The 21,188-nt window shown below is 41.4% G+C and overlaps 1 protein-coding gene, 1 non-coding gene and 1 pseudogene across 15 annotated transcripts in view; 1 reads left to right on the forward strand and 2 right to left on the reverse strand.

Annotated features, from left to right (window-relative positions):
• Positions 1-21,188, forward strand: part of ARHGAP22 (Rho GTPase activating protein 22) — a 184,749-nt gene that overhangs the window by 60,632 nt on the left and 102,929 nt on the right. For 11 of the 14 annotated variants that reach the window (XR_004951415.1, XM_016142846.2, XM_016142843.2 and 8 more), the window contains exon 2: positions 6,817-7,016. The exons of 1 other annotated variant lie outside the window; for it this stretch is intronic. Coding sequence is in view for 12 of the 13 variants with exons in the window: in XM_016142846.2 (XP_015998332.2) it covers positions 6,817-7,016 (200 nt within the window). In the remaining variant the exon portion in view is untranslated. Of the gene's footprint in view, positions 1-6,816; positions 7,017-8,009; positions 11,711-15,798; positions 18,978-21,188 lie in introns of those variants that run through there. 2 more of the 14 variants (XM_036222998.1, XM_036222999.1) reach the window with 2 other exon arrangements.
• Positions 1,314-1,432, reverse strand: LOC118604428. The gene has a single exon (XR_004951735.1). It is a non-coding gene; the product is annotated as a 5S ribosomal RNA (ribosomal RNA).
• On the reverse strand, positions 19,052-19,170 carry LOC118604844 (annotated as a pseudogene).

Here is a 21,188-nt window from a genome sequence, read left to right on the forward strand (position 1 = left end):
TGTCAATTTGCTGATGATGGTCATTCTGACAGGGGTGAGGTGATATTGTGATTTTAATTTGCATTTCCCTGATGATAACTGATGTTGAGCATTTTTTCATATGTCTATTGGCCATCTGTATGTCCTCTTTGAAGAAATGTCTATTCAGGTCCTCTGCCCATTTTTTAATCTGACTGTTTTGGGGGGTGTTAAGTTTTATGAATTCCTTATGTATTTTGAATATGAACCCCTTATCGGCTGTATCATTGACAAATACTTCTCCCATTCAGTTGGTTGTCTTTTTGTCCCATTCAGTAGGCTGTCTTTTTGCAAAACCGTTTTAATTCGATGTATTTCCATTTGTAGTTTTTTTTTTTTAATTTTGTTTCCCTTGCTAAAGGAGACATATTTAAAAAAATATTGCTAAGAATAATGTCGCAAAGTTTACTACCTGTTTTCTTCTAGGAGTTTTAAGTCTTTAATCTATTTTTAATTTATTCTTGTATATGGTGTAAGAAAGTGATTCAGTGTCATTCTTTTGCATATATCTGTCCAATTTTCCTAACACCATTTATTAAGTAGACTGTCTTTACCTCATGGTATATTCTTGCCTGCTTTGTCATAGATTAATTGATCATACAGGCATGGGTTTGTTTCTGTGTTCTCTATTATGTTCCACTGATCTGTGTATTTGTTTTATTCCAGTACCATCTGGATTTTATCACTATAGCCTTGCAGTATAGTTTGCTAACAGGTAGCACAATCTCTCCAACTTTCTTCTTCTTTCTCAAGATTGCTTTGACTATTCAGGGTCTTTTGTGGTTCCATTAAAAGTTTAGTATTATTCTAGTTCTGTGAAGAATGCCATTGATACTTTAATAGAGATTGCATTAAACCTATAGATTGCTTTGTATAGTATGGATATTTTAATGCTTTTTCTTTCTATCCATGAGCACAATATATCTTTCCATTTATTTGTATCTTCTTAATTTCTTTCTTTTACCTTCTTGATTAAATTTATTCCTAGATATTTTATTCTTTTTGATGCAATTTTAAATGGGATTGTTTTATTAATTTCTCTTTCTGATAATCCCTTATTGGTGTATAAAAATGCAACTGATTTCTGAATATTAATTTTATATCCTGCTACTTTCTAGAAATGATCATTATTTATCAGTTCTAATAGTTTTTTGGTGGATTCTTTAGGGTTCTTTATTATAGTATCATGTTTTTATATCTTCCTTTCCAAGTTTTTTTTAGGCAAGGCAACCCTTGGTTGACCTCACAGGACCTTGTCACCTTACAATCCCTTATTTTATTTTTTTTATTTTTTATGCCTACAGCACCTGGTCTTCCTGGGCGGTCTCCCATCCAAGTACTAACCAGGCCCGACCCTGCTTAGCTTCCAAGATCAGATGGGATCGGGCTTATTCAGGGTGGCATGGCCATAGACTTCCTTTCCAATTTGGATGCCTGTTATTTCTTTTTCTTGTCTGATGGCTGTAGCTAAGACTTCCAATACTATGCTGAATAAAAGTGGTGAATGTAGATATCCTTGTCTTATTCCTGATCTTAAAGAAAGAGTTTTCAGCTTTTTACTATTGAGTATGATGTTAGCTGTCGGTTTGTCATATATCAGCTCCATTTTATTATGTTCAGATATGTTCCCTCTATTCCCACATACTGAGAGCTTTTTTTTTTATCATGAATGGATATTGGATTTTGTCAAATGCTTTTTCTGCATCTATTGATATGATCATATGACTTCTAAGGTTCATTTTGTTTTTGTGATTGATTTGTGGCTATTGAACCAATCTTGCATCCTGAAAATAAATCCCATTTAATCATAGTAGATGATCTTTTATTGCTGAATTCAGTTTTCTAATATTTTGCTGAGAATTTTTGCATTTATATTCATCAGAGATGTTGATCTATAATTTTTTTTTGTAATGTCTTTGGTTTTGGTGTCAAGGGAATGCCACCCTCCTAAAATGAGTTTGGGAGCCTTCCCTCCTCTTCAACTTTTTGGAGTAGTTTGAGAAGGATAAGTATTAATTTTTCTCTAAATGTTTGGTAAGATTCACCTGTGAAGCCGTCTGGTCCAGGAGTTTTGTTTGTTGGGAATTTTTTGGTTACTGATATAGTTTTGTTAGTAGTTATCAGTCTGTTTGGATTTTCTGTTTCTTCCTAATTCAGTCTTGCAAGAGTGTAGGTTTCAATGAATGTATTCATTTCTTTCCATTTTTTGGTATAGACTTGTTTATAGTATCTCCTAATAATCCTTTGTCTTTCTGTGGTGTCAGTTATCAATTCTCTTCTTTCATTTCTGATTTTATTTATTCAGGCTTTCTTTTTTCTTGATGAATCTGACTAAAATTTTATCAATTTTGTTTATCTTTTCAAAGAATCAGCTCTTGATTTCATTGATCTTTCCTATTGTTCTCTTTAGACTACATTTTGTTGATTTCTTCTCTGATCTTTATTATTGCCTTCTTTCTACTCACTTTGGGTTTGTTCTTGTTTTTCTAGTTCTTTAGAGTTGTTTGAGCTTTTTTTTGTTTCTTGAGTAACCTGTATTGCTATGAATTTTGCTCTTAGAACTGCTTTGGCTGTTTCTTATAGATTTTGGGTTGTGGTGTTTTCATTTTCCTTTCTCTTAAGGTATCTTTTGATTTCTTCCTTAATCTCATTGTTAACTCATTCATTGTTTAGTAGCATGCTATTTAGCCTCCATGAGTTTGTGTGTTTTTCAGTTTTCTTCTTGTAATTGATTTCTAGTTTCATATTGTTTTGATTGGAGAAGATATTTGATATGATATCACTCTTCTTTAATTTATTGAGACTTGTTCCTTAATATGTGTTCTATTTTGGCTAATGTTTCATGTGTCCTTGATATGAATGTATATTCTGCTTCTTTTGAGTGGGAGGTCCTAAAAATATCAATTGAGACCATCTTGTGTAATGGATGATTTAAGGCCACTGTTCCCTTGTTGATTTTCTGTCTGGATGATATAACCATTGATGTAATGGGATGTTAAAGTCACTGATTATTACTGTATTACTGTCTATCTCTTCATGTCTGTAAATGTTTGCTTTATATACTTAGATGCTCCTAAGTTAGGAACATAGATGTTTACTAGAATTAAAACCACTTGTTGGATTGATCCCTTTACCATTATGAAATGCCTTTTTCTGTGTCTTGTTACAGACCTTGTTTTAAAGTCTATTTTGTCTGATATATATTGCTACTCTAGCTTTTTTTCAATTTCCATTTGCATGAATATCTTTTTCCATTCCTTTACTTCACTCTGTGTGTGTCTTTCAATCTGAAGTGGGTCTTTTGTAGGTAGAATTTGTATGGGTCTTTTTTTCTTTCAATCCATTCAGCCACCATTTAATCTATTTTTCATGTAATTATTGATAGGTATATACTTATTGTTTTCTGATTGTCGTGTCGTCCTCTTCCTTTCCTAGTCTCTTGCTCTCATCTCTTGTATGCCAGTGACTTTCTATAGTGGTATGGTTGGATTCTTTTCCCTTTATTTCTTTTATATCTCTCATAGAATTTTGATTTGTGGTTATGTGCTCTGTCTGTAGCAGTCTGTCTTAAGTCGATGGTCACTTAAGTTTGAATATATTCTAAAATAACTACAATTTTTACTCATCTCCTTCACATTTGTGTTTTAGTCATTATTTTTGACTTTTGTATATGTGTTTGTATGTATCCCTTAACTTATCGTTTTAATTACATATAATCTTTTTTCTTTTAACCTTTGTACTAGCTTTAGTTGGTTGACTTACTGCTTTTATTGTTTGCCTTTGTTAGCGAGAAATTTTTTTCCCTATATTTGCTTATTCTTATTTCTGATATTTTCTTTTCTTCTTAAGGAAGTCCCTTTAACATTTCTTGTAATACTGGTTTAGTGGTGTTAAACTTCTGTAGAACTGCTTTAGGTTTTTCTCATCTGGGAAACTCTTTATCTCTCCTTCAATTTTAAATGAGAGCCTTGCTGGATAGAGCAATCTTGGTCATAGATCTTTACCTTTCATCATTTTGCATATTTTGCACCATTCCCTTCTGGCCTGAAAAATTTCTAGTAAGAAATCAGCTGACAGTCTTATGGGAGCTCCCTCGCACTTAACTAACTGCTCTTCTTTTGCTACTTTTGAAATTCTCTTTTTGTCTTTAAACTTTGGCGTTTTAATTATGGTGTGTTTTGCTGTGGTCCTCTTTGGGTTTATCTTGTTTGAGACTCTCTGTGCTTGTTGAATTTGTATGTCTATTTCCTTCCCCATGTTAGGGAAGTTTTCCATCCTATTTCTTCAAATAAGTTTTCAATCTTCTGCTCTCTTTCTTCTCCTTTGGGTACCCCTATGATGCAAATGTTGGTATGCTTGATGTTGTCTCAGAAGCGCCTTATATTTTTTTTAACTCTTTCTTTTTAAGTTCTGATTGGATGTTTGCTGCTACCTTATCTTCCAGATCACTGATTCAATCCTCTATTTCAACCAATCCCTTGATTCCCTCTAATGTATTCTTTATTTTAATTATTTTATTCTTCATTTCTGACTTTTTAAAAAATTTTTCTATCTCTATTTTTATATTTCCTATCACTTTGTTAAAGTCATCACTGAATTGATCTATTCTTCCCCTAAGTTTATTGAGCGTCCTTATAACCAGTGTTTTGAACTCTGCATCTAACAGATTGCTTGCCTCCAATTTGTTTAGCTACTTTTCTGGAGTTTTGTCCTGTTATTTTATTTGAGATGTGTTGCTTTGTCTCCTCATTTTGACTGATTTCCTGTGTTTGTTTTAACATATTAAGTAGATCTGCTATACCTCCTGATCTTGGCAGAGTGGCCTTATGTAGTAGGTGTCCTGTGGAGCCCAGTAACATAGGACACCTGAGCTGGGTGTTCCAGGAGTGTCCTTTCGTGTGAGTTGTGTGTGCCCTCCTGTTGTATTTGAAACTTGATTGCTGTTCACATATCAATGGGTGGCCCTCGGGCTTAACAGCTGTGGGAGTTGTCTGTGACTATAGCAGATGAGCTGTTGTGCAGAGGCTGATCCCATGGAATGGGAGTCTCTTCAATAGGGCTCTACTACCAGCAAAGTTCAACCTCCAGGAGTGTCTTTGTGGAGCTGGTTGGGTGGTGCTCTGATGTGGCCTTAAGCTGGCCATCAGGTATGTTGGTTTGGGAGCCTCTTGGGAGAAGCTCTTGTGCTAGTCAAGTTTAGCCTCCACTTGTGCCTGGCCTGGGGCTGTCTAGTCGGGGCTACAAAGTGATCTGCAGTTAGTTGCTGCTTATGCTGGGCTTAGAGAGGTTGTTTTGTGAACTGAAGCTGGTCGCCACTGATATTGGGCTTGGGACTCTTTGGTGGCCACCACGATGTGAAATGAGGCAAGCTGCCAGTTGTGCCACTTAATTAAGACTATGTTCTAAGCCAAGACTAGTTATACCAGACTTAGGGTTATCTGATGAGCATTACAATGCAAGTTGAGACCAGTTACCACTTGCAATGGGCTTGGGGAAGCTAAGCAAGAAGTACAGGGCACGCTAAGGCAAGCCACTGCTTTTTAGGGATTTGTGGACCTTTGAGAGATTTTAGGAAAGTCCACAGCACAAGCTGAGGCAGGCCGCTTATATGGAGGAGTCACTGGAAGAGGTTTGGCCAGACATTCCAGTTGAGTGGGACGAGGTATCAGAGAATCACCAGGGTGGGCAAATGGTGTTACCCAGGTTCATGGACAGCTTGGGTGCCTGCTTGTGCCTGCCTGCTGGTTCCAGGACAAGCTCAACAAAGGAACAGCGGCATCTGCCAGCACTTTGGTCCCAAACCCTGCCCCTCAAGCCCTCAACCTGTACCTAGTCAATTTAATTCCTCCACATATGTCCCTGGCACCTTTCTAGCTACTGCTCCCATGCTGGAGCTCAGAGCAAGTGAACCTGTGAGAGAGAGGTCTGTGCACACACCCTTTAAGACCTGCAATGCTTAGGTCTCCAGCAACCTTGCATCTCACTTGAACATAATCCCAGCTTGTTTTCACAGCCAGATGTTAATGGAGACTTCTTTTTCTGGCATCAGAGCCTTGAGCTGGAGATACCAGGACATCTCACTCTTCGGAGGGGATCTCCACAGTCGAGATACCTCTCCTGATTCTTAACTGCCACAACATATATGTAGGATCAACCTGTTCTGTGTCTTTAACTCTCCTACCAATTTTGATGTGGTTTTTATTTATATCCTTGCTTATATCTTATTATAGACTTCCGTTCAGCTAACTTCAGGCAGATCTCAATGATGGTTGTTCTATAATTTAGTTGTCATTTTGATGTGCTTGTGGAGGGAAGCAAGCACAGCATATACCTACTCTGCCATCTTCACCAGAAGTCTTATGTTCCTTATTTCACCGCTGTATTGCAGCACCTGAACAGTGACTGGCACATAGTAGGCACTCAATAAATAGTTGCCGAATAAATGAATGAACCATAAATGGAAGGACAGATGTGTAGGTCCTTGGGTAGATGCATGCATAGATGCATGCATGGGTGAACAACACTGGGGAAATTATAAATAGAGAACCTAGGATCCCAGAGACATAGCAAGAACTACCCAGGCAGGCTGTGTACCTACTCCAGTTGGATATCCTTGAGCTATTGCTGCTTAGGTGCTCCAGCCCATGCCTCTTTGAACCCGAGTGGGTTCAGACCAGGCATGATCATACCCTAAGCTCCCATGCCATGGTCACAGGGCAGCTAGGATGCCAAGACGGGGCAAGGACTGACAACACACATGCATCCTTCCTTTTTACCGTGTATATTCTTGACTTCCAGCCCGCTCCAAAAGCCTGGTGATGGGTGAGCAGAGCCGGAGCCCCGGGCGGCTATCCTGCCCCCAAAAGCTGGGCCCCGTGCTGAAGGCAGGCTGGCTGAAGAAGCAGAGGAGCATCATGAAAAACTGGCAGCAGCGCTGGTTCGTGCTGTGTGGGGATCAGCTTTTCTACTACAAGGACAAAGATGAAACCAAGCCCCAGGTGAGAAGCACATAGCCTGTGTCTAGAGGGCATCACTACAGGGCTCCAAGGGAAAGCTAACTATGCCCAGGAGATAGGGAGATGCAGGGAGACCGTCCCTTCACTCCACTACTCAGGCACCCAAGTCTCTGACTCTGTTCAGTGACACTTCACTGGGATTTCTAAAGTGAAATCCCCTATGTTCCTTGTGTCGCAACCTGTTTTATTCAAACGCATCCACAGCTTCAGTAATAAACATGTTTCCTTATGATGTTGATAGAGAACATCTGTGCACAGCTTAAGGAAACAAGTCTTTCCTGTGCTCTTTTCAGCCTCTTTGTGCTTTCAAGGAGACACTAGTGCACACATTTTGTTGCTTCTATTGTCCAGGGAAATGGTAGCCAGATAAATCTAACCTCCCTGTGAACCCTTCTTGTGAAACCCTCTGCCTCTCAGTGGCTGCTTCTGTTTCTTCCAGCACTGTAAGATCTACCTCAGATGTTTAACATGTCTGCCTTTCCACCCAAATGGTACTACGTTTATTCGCTCAGAGCTAGTCACCTCCCCCTCCCATGGTGTGGCCCGGTCACTGTTTGACTGTGCATATATCATAATAAAGTGTTGCCTTCCAAGGCAACTGGGCTTAAAGGGCTTGGGCAATCTAGTCCTTGTTATAAGATTCACAGACAGAATGGACATCTGGGAGAGACCCTTATTTTTCTTGGGGAAAATGCGGAAGGGAACTTAAAGGACTCATCCCAAAGGATTCATCCAGTCACTGCTCCAAGTCAGAAAGAAAAGAGCTCTCTTTTCCGAGGTCAGGAGTCACAGAGCCTTGATGGGCAGGAGCTTGTGCGCATCTCAGCAGTCCCCACACTGTGGTGGTGGGGTCTGGGGTGGCAGCCAGAGAAGGGTGCTCATGATGGGCAAGGTGAGAGAAAGGTACCTGGGCACAGCATGAATCAGGGCAACCTCACAGTGAGAAAATGCATCTAAACTTCACCCCTCTTTCAGTTCTTCTGAGTACATCAAGGAGGAAGCGTCAGTCTGCTGCTTCTTTAACACTTCTCCAACACTTGGTTGGGATCCTCCCTTGAAAAAAATTAGGGGTAGGGGCAAGAAAGCAGGCCTCATCCCAGAGCCTTCAGTGGCAACAATAATGAGCTGCAAGTTAATAACTTTGTCTTCACTGTGTTTATTCTAATGGTTAATTTCTGTTTATAGAAAATAATACTGGCATCCATTCATGAGAGTGATACCATGTTTCCCTTTCTAAAATATGTTAAAAATAATGTGTTGCATAGCAATGTGAATGTACTCAATGCCAATAAACTATATACTTAAAATGGTTAAAATAGTAAATTATGTTTATATATTTTACCACAATAAAAAATATAACAAGTGACTCTGCTTAAGGAAAACTTTTACATAAATAAGAGTAGAAATAAGAGGTGAGTATGGCAGAAATTAGGAAGGCAGATCTAAACTAAAGGTTAGGAAACCCTGATCTTGTTCAGCCTCCCCAGTTTTATAAGGAATAAAAACAATTCCCAGAGAATAGAACAACTAGGAACTTTGGAGTCGGAGAGATCTGAATTTGTGTGACTTGGGACATCACTTAAATTTTATTTTTTTCTTTCAGTTTTACCATTGCTAAAATGAAGACATTATTACCTGTGTCACAGAGGTACACAAAAGATTATATTACAGGACATATGCATAACCAAGCACAAATCCTAGCACATGGGGTGCTTAAGTCTGGGTACTCTCATGCTCCTTCAGTCCTTCCTTTGCTTTGCCTTGCTCCCCCACTCCCCTGGGTCTGACCCTTAGCCTGCTCCCCAGATGGGCACCACATCTCTGGCTTGCCCGCTGCCATTTTCCTTCTGGCCTCGATTTCTTGTGTCGAAGACCAGCCCTGGCCCTTCAATGGTGTCTTGGCTTTTCTGGCTGACATGTTGGTGAAATGTCTCTCTGATGACAATGACCAAAGTTTCTGGGGTCTCCAGTATCTCAGGATCCCACCTGTGGCTCCTACTGTCATCCCCTGCCTGGCCCAGTCCATGGCACCATCTCCTGGGACAATTGCATCGTGATGTGGGTGAGCCAGATGAGGTCATCCAGATGGCATGTAGGCCACTGGCACAGGCTTCCTCCATACTGTGGCAACCCTGAAGTGGCCCTCACGCGCCAGCTGTAGCTCCATAAAGAACCTCCATCTTCCAGATTTCCTGAACCAGATACTTCTCTCCCTCACCTGACACCTCTTCCAGACTTCAGTGGCTTCTGGTGGAATTACCTAATAAAATGGAGGTATTAACATCCTCAGTCACCAGCCTGGATGCAGGAGAAGCCCTCAGGCCCAACCCATACTAAACCAGGGCATTTATCTCCAAGGAGGCATGGGATCCCTGAAAGGAGCGAGTACCTTCCGAGGGATGCCAGCGTCACACCCAGGGCTCCTCTTTTAGCCTCTCAGGGCCTAGCTAACACTCCCAGATCCTCTTGGGACATTATTCCTCCCCATAATCTCCCTTCCCCCAATAGCTTGACTGCTATGGCAGCCACATTGCACCGGTTCCCAATCTCGAGGAGATGATTAGTCTGATAATTAGTCAGATTTAGCTTCTACAATATGATTTCAAACCTGCATGTCTGCTGGCAAAATAAACCACAAACTTCTGTTTAATTGCATGAACTACATATAATGGACTAATTCTCAATATCTGGTTCCTGGAAAAAGGTGCCCTGCTCGCTGTTTACATTGACAGAGTGCCCAGGCAGTGAGTACCCTCCTGACAGATGGCCTGTCATCTCTCTAGCAGATGTAGTTGTCCAGAGGAGGGATGTCCAGCTATTCTTGATGCTGTTCAGGGCTCATAATACATGATAAGGATCACTCTTAGTCCACACTCTTGTTCTCTCTCCAAAGTCCTATGCCTTCCATTCCCCTTCTCACTAGCAAGCAAGAGGGTCAGCAGAGGACATAGAACATAGAGATGGAGGAGGAGGATGTGGCCTGCACAAGCTCAGATGGAAGGACTAGGCAAAAATGCTTTAAAACAGAATCTGAAAGTGTGTCCTATCCCTTCAGCTTTTCCCAATACACGTTTCTGATAGTTCTCAGCAGACAGACTTACAATTTTACTAAGAGAGGATTCCAGATTTTTTCATCTTACTGATTTTAGCTTATGCTTAAAATGTTTCTTGGATCATGAAAACTGCCACATTATTTGTTGATCAGCCTGGTTCATTTCCATTGTTTGGAGACTCACTTTAAGTCTGGTTATCCCAATTCTTTACTTGTGGGTTTCTTGGCTTTGAATAGAAATGGAATAGAATAGAAATTGAAAGAATTACTTTCAAAACATAAGACAGAAAAAAATGCAACAAATTAAATATGACCAGTTCAACAAATGGGCAGAAAATGGGGGACAGGATAAAAAGAGAGAAAGGCAAATAGAAAATGTAAAATAAATAATTAGATAGCAAGGAATAGATACAAACATTTCAGTTGTTATAATAAATGTGAATAGGTCAGATTTGTCTGTTTCTTAAAAGAGAGAAAATGAAAAATTGGCTTTAAAAAGGTGAGAGCAATAAACAAAAAAGCTGAAAAACAAAAGAATGGACAAAATATAAGCCAGCAAATATGAGCAAAAATAAAATAGATTTAGCAACATCCAAATCAAATAAAATAGAATTCAAAGTGATAAGAACCAAAGGGAATAAAGAAATATTTTATAAGATAAAAAACAACCAGCCAAGAAAATAGAGCAGCTGTGAACATTCAGGCTCTTAATACATAGCTTTGAGTGATACATATATGAGGGGAAAAAATACTCATTGTTCTTCATCTTTTCCAAATTTTTTGATATCATAGAGACACATTCACTGCAAAAGAAAAAAAGGCTCAGAAATTAAAAACAAAATGAAAGAGTGAGGGTGTCCATGCAAGAGAGACCTCTACAGTAGAAATAAAACACACACACTTCATAATACTCCTAAATTAATAAAATCAAAACTTCGATTCAAACTTCCAGTTAAGAATGACAGATTTTAAAACCACCACACTCCAGTGAAAAGCAGTGAAGGCATGCTTTGAAGGTATAACCACACCTAGGTGAAAGGGGCAGGAGGGAAAAGCAGCAGAAGCACTTGGTTGCTAGAAAACAAATGGGCCAAGGGAGCTGATTTAGCAGACCCAAGGGAGCTAAATTCCAAGCCAGCACTAGGGAGAGCACAAAAATCCAACCAGTTTGCAAAACGGCACCCCCACCAAAGACTCAGCAATTGGCAGGACCAGATATCTCTGGAAATGAGGGCAAAAGAGGAACTAAAAACATGTGAGCTGATTGAAAGTCAGTTTAAAAAGCAGTTAGATCCCAGATCTCCTGAACAACCTAATGCAACACCTTGACTGCCCTACTCCCTGGGAGGTAACACTGGACTTTATTCTCTAAGAAGGATTAAGAGGGAGGCTTTTCAGAGTGAGGAAGCAGGCCCAGCTATTGGGGAGAGGACCATACACAGATGGAGAACAGCAGGATTAGATGGGAGTTAGCCTTCCCAGTCTTCATCCCACATTTGGCTTGCAGATCCCCGCAGTCAGGAACAGCTAGCTCTCAAGAAGGAAATGACAGGCCAAGAAGAAAAAACAAAATGTACTGACAGCGGGGGTCCCCAATGAAACAAGCCAGGCAGATTCTCTCTCTCTCTCTCTCTCTCTCTCTCTCTCTCTCTCTCTCTCTCTCTCTCTCTCTCTCTCTCTCTCTCTCTCCCTTCTCTTTCTCCTTCCCTCCCTCCCTCCCTCCCTCTCTTTCTCTTGTCCTGCCATGGAAACAGTTCCCTGCTTATCCTCATACAACTTCCAGTGAGCTGCTTAGAGAACCATTCCTCGGTAGGAGTGAAGAAAGAGCTTTGGGTCACTAGACATTTAAAGAAGGAACCTCACATGAAGGAAGACAAACACAGGAAAGAGAAAAAAAGCAAATTAGAGGTAACAAGAACTATACGAAGAGAAAAAAACTTTTATATAAAACTATCTTTAACATCTCCACAGAGAGACTATAGGAATGGACAGTCAGAGAACAAACCCGCTCTCGGAATTCAGAAATAAGATCACAGAAACAAAAACTCAAAGGAAGGGTTAGATGAAACTTGATACAATCTCCCGGAAAGAAGAGAACAATAGAGAGGAAAAGAGGAGAGACAATCCAATGTCTGAATAGGAGGAGTTCTAGAAAGAGAGGAGAGAAGAAAGGAAAGAATCTTTAGAGAAATGCTTCAATTACATTACATTTCCCAGAATGGAATTTAAACACTGAGTCCTGCCTGGCTGATATAACCCAAGTTACCTGGGAGTTCAGGAAGTTGGGGTTTGTGGGCAGGGCAAGGGTAAATAAAGCAAACTCTCAATCTTCCATGCAGGAAATTCCATAGATAATGCCTAAAAATTTAAATCAAGATATAGTAATATATGCATATATTTAGAAATAAAAATAAGAAGGAAAGCACCTTATTAAAATTGCTGAAAGTGATGACTAAAATCCGGGCAATGGTAGAAGAGGAAGAAATTGCTGCCTTATAACAAACTCTGTAGAACTCTGATTCTTTAAATTGTGTTTAGATATAACTTTAACTTTTAAAAATGTGAAATAAAACTGAAAAATTTATTTTTGAAAATTTCAGAATACAACTATTGCAAATCAAAACTGTAGAGTAGAGCTGTGTGGAGGGCATGTAGAGTGAGGTGGTGATCAAAAAATGTGAGATTTAGCTATGATATTTTAATTCCTCACAGTAATACTATGTTCTATGAATTTCATATTTTAAAATATTTTTTAATTTAAACAAAAAAAAAATTAAAACCAAAAAAAAAAAAATGCAACAGGGACATGGCCCTAGAATGGGAATCAGAGGAGGGGGCAAAGGGTTCCCTCTTTCAAACAAATCCACTGAGCCCAGCTGGGCTCTGCAGAGCTGGCACTGGCACAGTGCAGGTGTTCAGAACACGTGTTTAAAATGAACTTGGGGAGATCTGTGAGTGTGATGGCTCATGTCCAAGGAGAGCCCAGTCTGTAATGTATAAGTGTGAGGCTCAGCATATTATCAGGAACACAAACTGTGGACATGGTACTGGAAGCTGATGTGCACGGACTTAAGTGCCATACCCAGGCAATGATAGGGAGCCGTGAAGGTTTGGGGGCTCACACTTGGCCTTCAGAGCTCCAAGATGGAAGTTATCCCACAACAGCACAGACAGGGGTTGAGAAAGGGCCAGGCTGGAGAAAGAAAGATCATTCAGGTGGGGCTGTTGTCCTAATACCTGATGCGGCTTAGAAAACTGCCATACTCTGGAATCAGGGGGTGAGAGCCTTAGAAACAGCAGAAGAGAAAGTGTGGGAGGTGATGCCTACAACCTCTGGGAGCAGAGTCTCAGATCTACACCTCGTATGGCTAATGCAGCAGAGATTTTTTTTGATTTCTTCCAGGAGAATAAGTGATGGAAGCATGACAGTGGGAGAGAAGATTGATTTAAAGTCTAATTTAATTTAGAGTAAAAGCTTAGAATTGGAAGGAGGAAAGACATGATGGATGAGAAAGCAGATGCACTTCTAGGAGTGCACATTAATATTGGACAATCAGAAACCAGAAATCTTTAAGAAAGAGGAAACCACAGGGAGGAAGGAGAGGCCACCTGACCCTAGAGCTTGCAGGTCACAGAATGTTTGAGCATGAAGCCAATCATCCATTTCCTTAGGCTGTTGTTTACCAGACTTGCACATCAAAGAAAAAACAGTGCTGTCACAGTTGGAGTTTTTTGGTCCATATTTCTAAAGAAAGTGTGTGGATTGTCTCCATTTTTTCAGATGAGGGAATTAGGAGGCTGGCATCAGGCCTAGGGTAATGGTACACTACCATATGCCTGAAGTTTATGAGATTGCTCGCAGACATCTCTTTATTCTGCTGCTTAACGTCTGGCCAAAGAACTTCACGACTTCAGCTATGTAAGACCGTACCCACCGTGGCCTTTATCTCAGTGCTATCTGGGAGCATAATTAAGACACAGTCAAGCTGATCAGAGTCCATCCCATGTGTCAGATGCTCTTTCTCATCTAGATTCAGCTAGAGTTGATTTAACAAATCTTAACTTCATAAGTTGTAAACTGTTACTCAAACCAGCCAAGAAGTCATTATTATTAATTATTATTATTGCTATCGTTGCTATTACTACTGTTATTTTATAACACTTAATGTCTATTCTCCATTTTAAACAGTAAACTTCATTCAGGCGGGTCCTCAGTCTGTCTATCTATCATTTTTCTTTTTCCACCACCTAATGGTGCCTGACACATAATTAATGCTCAGTAATATTTGATGTTTGTATGAGTAATTGAATGAATGAATGAATGAATGAATGAATGAATTGCTGCATCCAGCAAGTGGTAAATCCTTCCACGTCCAGCACGGCCCTGGAAAATAAACCTGAGTGAGAACAGTGGTAGATTGAGAGAACAAAAAAGACAGAAAACTGGGGTCAGGGGGTCCACTGTCCACTAATGGTGGACAGTTTCATTTGTGCAAGCTGCTTTTATACAAGAACATACAATTGCTACTGGCATAAGCAGTTCCTCTAAAGCATAGTAACACTGTTTCTTCTACTTCTCCAAGGCCACATTTTAAATGGTCTTCAGCTTATTTATCTTCCCGTGGCTGCATTTGTATTGTCTTGTTCTCAGAAGGAGTTTGCAGAGGTGAGTTAACCCTTGGTTGACCTCGTGGATTTCAAGGACCTTGTCAGTTTATAATCTGCTCTCCACAATGAGTGAATAAAAATAAATAAATAAGTTAAATGAATGAGTGAACACTCTGACCCAGTCTTGTGTTAGATCCTCAGTGGAAAAATATTTTATTGTATTCGTAAAGTGCCTGAAAGTGCCAAGGAGCTTATAGGGCTGCCTTCCTCTATTAGAATGTAAGTTCATCAAGGTCAGATTTTGTCTGTTTTGTTTACCTCTGTATCTTCAGTGTCCAAAATAGTGCCTGATATGCAGTAAGAAGATCAATAGATGTCGATAAACAATGCAATTTTCTTTGAGCCTCACAGCAAACTTACAAGGGCAGATACAATTAATTTCCATTGTACAGATAAAGTGATAGGAAGATGGAATGAAAGCTTGCATACTATAATGGAAAGAAAATAATATTTTGAATCAAAGAAACTGAGTTCAAATCCCATTTAGACCACCTATGAGCTGTAGATTTGGGCAGATCATTGAAGCCCCTCTTGCTCCCACTTTTGGCGTGGTGTTCCAGAGCTCCACTGCATTAAGGGTTAGACAAATGGAAGTTGTTGTTGGTGGTGTTATCAGTGGTGCCTAAAAACTCATTCGTATAACCCTTAAAATGGGATCGAAACAGAAGAGAAAAGCAGGTGACAAATTCAGAAAGCAGGGATCACTCAAACCGGAGTGGCTCCCTGAGAGCAGCCCTGCACGTGGCCTGCATTGTCTTTTTCAATTAGGAGTCCAGGCCAGTGGCTATCAGGAGTGCCATGGACTGTCTGGACCTCAGCAAATTATTTTACAGTATCCCACATGATAGAGGAAAATGACAAATTTCTGCATTTTGGCCTCACTGCTTACAAGCTAGTAACCAGAGAAGGTATTTTCCCCCCTCACCCCCAAGCCTCAGTTTCCTCTTTGTGAGATGAGAATAACTACACCTACTGTATAGGACTATCAGAACAGTAAGATTAAACATGTAGGAAGTACTCCAGTGGTATTTCCTTCTCCCCTAGGTGGAACTGTACCCAGTGAAGGTTTAACAAATCATCCAGCTCAGTCAAGCAAGAGGAGTCCAGTGGCATGGCCCTGGTCTTGGTTCTGCCTTACTTCATGGGTTTGAATCTAAGTAAAAGCTAACACATGTGCATTATCAACCAGTCATGCTTCTAAGTGCTTTGCACGTATTAACTTGCTGTAATTCTCACTGCAACTCTACAAGGTATGTAATTGCCTCCACGGATGGCCACCACCTATTCCTCCTTCCTTACCCGTATACAAAGCTCTCCTCTCAACAAGAAATGGAGTCTCTTTCCCCTCCTCTGCACCTGAGCTGCCCTCAACCAACAGAATAAGACAGAAGTGATGCTGTACAAGTTACAGGTTCGGCCCTTGAGATGCCAAGCAGTTTCTGCTTTTGCTCTTGGAAGTTGCTGTTATACTATAAGGGTGTTTGAGTGGACCACAGAATGATGAGAAGAAGTGGGGAAGAGAGAGACTACATGGCCCAAATAGATGAGTGAGGCCTTCTTGGACCTTCTAGCGCATTCCAAACACCAACAGAACACAGCTGAGCGAGTGACTCTGGACTATGCCAGGTTTGGCAGAACTGCCATCTGAGCCCTGCCTAATTTCCTGGGCCACATAATCATGAGAAATAATGAAAAAAATAATCCCTGTTTTTTTTAAGCCACTAAGTTTTGAAGTGATTCGTTACACCACAATAGATAACTAAAACAACTTAGAAATGATTGTTATCCTCGCTTTCCAGATAAGGAAACTAAGGCACGGAAAGTTTAGGTGACTTGCTTGAGATAACACAAAGCTAGTAAACACCAGGGCCAAGATTTAAAACTAAACAATCTGACTGCAAAATCCACTCTCTTAATCATTAGGCTATTGTGTGTTGTTTTTGACGACATTAAAAAAACAAATACACTTAGTAAATTTACAGAGATGGTGGGACAGCAAAGGAGGAAAACAGCATTGAGACTCAAAATTTGTTTGTTAGGATAAAATGTAAAGCCTCCTCTTTAGTTCAAAAAATTACTTGATTTCATAGAATGGAGAGACCTAGATTTAAGAATAGGTCAAAGGCGACAGAGTTAAAATTTTCGATTAGTTGAAACTTCAGTGTAGACTAACAGTGAGGTGTGGTCGGCAGAAAAGCTACTGAGGACCATGGGTTGTATTGAGAAGAAATTACAACAAGGGTGGGAAAGTCCCACTGAGCTCTGCCACAGTCAAGTGAGGTCAAAGCTGGAGAACTACATTCTCATTGAGGTATCGCATCTTCTGTGTGGCGGGATGGCGAGGAGTCTGAACTCCTCTCCCCATGAGGGACAACTGAACAGATCAGCTAATGAAGAGAAATCTTGTGAAGGGCACTAGATCAGGCACTGCATCCTCATGAGAATGAGCCTACTATATTCATTCTGCGAACCTCCAGAAGCCATCACCAGAGTAGGTGGAACTGCGCTGAGGCCACCACGCCACTATATGTGAGGAACACTCTTTCTAGTGGAGTGGTCTGCTGGGCGGGCATGAGGTCCAGTCCCAAGTGCTGGGCAAGCCGAGATCAGACCATCACTTCACTAAGCAGCTTCAAGGAGAGTCGATCACTGGATGGAAAGTTGGCCAGAGAGGGTCTCTGAGTCCCCTTTCAACTCTCAAAGCCAAGAGATCAGTGAAGATCTTGTAAGGCAAGGAGGAATTGAGGAATAATAACTAGATTCAGCCAAACTGTAGTCGTTTCTAGAAGTTCTATTCTGGATAGGTAAGACACGAAGGTGAAAAAGCAGGAGAGCTCTGGGGGTCTGGCCACAGCACAGCAGCTTCCCAGAATTCCTGCTGTTGGTGCCACTTGCGGTCTCAGGCGGCTGTTTTGTGCAGAGCTCAACTGTGGCACCTGGCAAAGGTCTTTGCACGACACAGTTGGCTACAAGAGAGCTGATAGATACAGACCTTGATGGCATGGGTCTCTGCAGCTGTTCACATTTGGCTTAGTGAACTTGACCATGAATTCCTGAGAAGTCCTGAAGGCCTGACTTCACTTCCTACTCTGTTTTCCACCTGCAAATCTCTATCTACAGAAGAGCAAGCAACTCATTATCTCCCTAACTGCTACCAGATATTGGCAAAGCAAATTCCAGTTAGTCTAGCTGCGCTCAGAAGGAACAGGCATGAAGGTGAGTGAGAGTCACTGAGGCACCACACAGGCCCTGCTCGCCTCCTCAGGATACCTCAACAGTTGTCAAGCAAGCATCCTCCACAGCACATTAGAAATCATGAGCTAATCGGGGACTGACATTAACATTGGCCATTAGTGCCACAGAATGTTTATTTAATTTTAAATCAATAATATTTATTTAAAATTAAATGATAAATATTTTTTGTTTAAAATGTCTTTGGAGACAACTTCAAGTGCTTCTGTTATGAAGAATTACTCATCGAAGTCTTATAAAAGGAAAATCATCATTTATTTAGGGTCAAATATCAGAATTTGTGGCTTTTTTAGAGGGATGCTTTATGTTTCTACAGCTATTTGAGAAATAACTCCCACTATTAAACACATCAAAATAAAAGTTCTAGTCAAGTTATTTTAAATCAAATAAAAATGTATTTACTAAATTAAAATTGACAGTAGCAGCCAACTTGTTTTTAAACAATTTTTCAACAAATAGTTAAAAAAGTTGTTTTGCATGTGGCATGTCAAGGAAAAAAATATAAGGTTGACGTAATCATCCCAAAATATATGTTTTAAAGTTTATCTCGTACCACCCACCAGTGGTTCTGAAAGTAGGCCCCTGACATGACAACATCAGCAATACCTTATGAATACCTATGACATTATTTGAGCAATATTTGCCACTGTTGCCTGGAAAGGAAATCAAATTGTTAAGAGGCCCGATGACACACTCAAAAATGTATAAATCACAAGAGACAAGTGTCTTAGTAGCTCCCAAATTCTTTTGCACCCAGAGTGACACTGCCTACAAAATGGATCTTCACCTTCTAAAAATGACTTCTGTTTTTCCTTTAGTGTCACTGGCTGTTCATGCAAATGTAATGAGCTTCTCTCAGAGTCTACTAATTTCAGTCAGCATGGATATTAGCTCACCATACTTAAATGTCTCCCCCGCGCACCCCCCCCCCGCCTCCTTTTTTTTGTTTGTTTTTGTTTTTGTTTTTTAGGCAAGGCAACCCTTGGTCAACCTTACAGATTGCAGGGACCTTGTCAGATTACAATCCTTTATTTTTTATTTTTTACGCCTACAGCACCTAGTCTTCCTAGGTGGTCTCCTATCCAAGTGCTAACCAGGCCTGACCCTGCTTAGCTTCCGAGATCAGACGGGATTGGGCTTGTTCAGGGCGGCATGGCTGTAGATGTCTCCCACTTATAATAGATCAATCCTTTGTTTTCAATTGAACCCAGTTAATTTACAGTAAATGTCGAAAGACTGATTGGTAAATTACTAGGCAGAAAAATGAATTGAACAACATTGAAGCAGCAAGGAAAACATCTTTTATTCATTGCTTAGATGATGGTAACTTTTAATTATATTTGGAGAATTCTAGGTCCTTAATAGGTTAGCAGAAGACTGGATTGCTATTTATCAGCAAAACAGAGGTGATTTGGAAGGCTGCTGTCGACTACTGCCTTGCCTGACCTGCCAAGCGTGATGGGTACATTTTCTGAGTGAACTGCAGCCTTTGCAGAGGATTGTGATGAGTATATCTTTCTCAGCAGAATGCAACATGTGCCCCTCGGCAGCAGTCAGCTCAATAGCAGTTCTGCCTGGCACAGGTCAATGCCCAAGAATCTAAATCTTGTTTCTCAGACTAACCTGTTCTCAACCAAATGGCACAGTAGCCCCTTTCCCAGCAGCACCGTGTAACCCAGAGCGCAGCACTAGTTACATAGGACCTCACTCGCAGCATTAAGACAGAATCAAACCATTCCCAGCCTAAGGAAGGGCCCTGCCATCCAAGGTGAGCCCCCGGACCCATCATCAACATGTCCCAACAGAAACATTCCGAGCAGGAGCAAACTTCTGAGGAAATGTGCTCTGAGGCTCAGGCCAGCCTGAGCAGGCAGGGAGGGTCGGCCTCCAGGAGGAGCAGCCTGGTCATCATAGGGAAGCTGGCTGGAAGCTGTGCGGCCCCAGAAATGTGACAGGACCACTCACCGTAAGGGAGAGCAGGACTGTGATTCAGTGATGCAGCCTTGGGCTGTGGAGAGGACCTGTGTATCCCTGGGCTCCTCAAGGTATGGGGAAGGGGCCAGGCAGTGCTGCCTACCAGGGGCTCCCAGTTCTGAAGGAACAGCAGAGGCTTCTCCAAACCAACCAGGCGGAGTCGAAAGAGCTGAGGGCAGGGGGAGTCTCAAGGTCAGAAGATATCAACATCAACATCTCCCTGAGGCCTGGGTCAGAGGACATACTGGAAAGATGTGGGTGGCCAGTGAAGATCTCCTCCCCTCTAGGAAGCTCAGAGCACATTCCCTCTAATGGCCTGTTCCCTTCTGAATGCACCTGCGCTCGCCTGCAGCAACTGACACAACCATCAACTCTGTGGCCGCCAGAGGAATTAGGCTTATCTCAGTTTCTCCCTTAACTCCTTTATCTGGAACACCAGGTATTTTAAGGAGGCAAAGAGGCCTGCAGATCAGTCCAGTGAGTCAGGGAAGAAAGATGGTCATTTTCACACTCCAGGACCTCCCAGGGGAGCCTAGAGCAGGATCCTGGAGTGATACAGAGTTAACTGCAGGGAAATCTAAGACCACAGGAAGAGGGCCCACCCATCCTGGAGAAGGTACCCCCTTGAGTTTTGGGAGAGGATGTTAGCTCTGAAGTCAGAGGGTTCCTGAGGACTCTGCCCAGATCCCAGGCTTAAAGCAGTAAGTCTGTCCCAGGCCCCAGGTCTCGGCTCACTCTTGCATTCCAGCTGGACTTTTTTGTGCTCTAGCCTCAATCTGGGTGGCCCTGCAGGTAAGGGATTCAGGATGTCACCACCTGGAGCAGCTCAGGAAGGTTCAGGGAGCTGGTGCTCAGACCCTGCTTTCTACAGGGCACAGTGATGTCCTTCCAACACTCTGCCCCAAGGGGCATGGCTCACAAGCTGACAGGTTCTCTAGGGAGACTAGGTGTAGCCTTGAGACACCGTGGTAAAGCAGACACGTGGAGTGCACCAAGTGCACGTGGAGGGCCCGGAGGCAGCAATACTCTAGAATCTGCTGGGAGAAGCTTCAGGACAAAGTCCTGAGCAAAAGATGACGCTGGACAAGTGGCTCATCTCAACTCCTTAGGAAGGGAAAGTGCTTCAATCAAGAAGCAATTTGTCTTCAACTTTAGGCTGCCTTTTTTTAATATCTGCATTTTGGACAGTAATGGACCATGGTTACAGG

Source organism: Rousettus aegyptiacus, unplaced genomic scaffold (genome assembly GCF_014176215.1).
Source record: "Rousettus aegyptiacus isolate mRouAeg1 unplaced genomic scaffold, mRouAeg1.p scaffold_m13_p_6, whole genome shotgun sequence".
Lineage (NCBI taxonomy): Eukaryota > Metazoa > Chordata > Mammalia > Chiroptera > Pteropodidae > Rousettus > Rousettus aegyptiacus.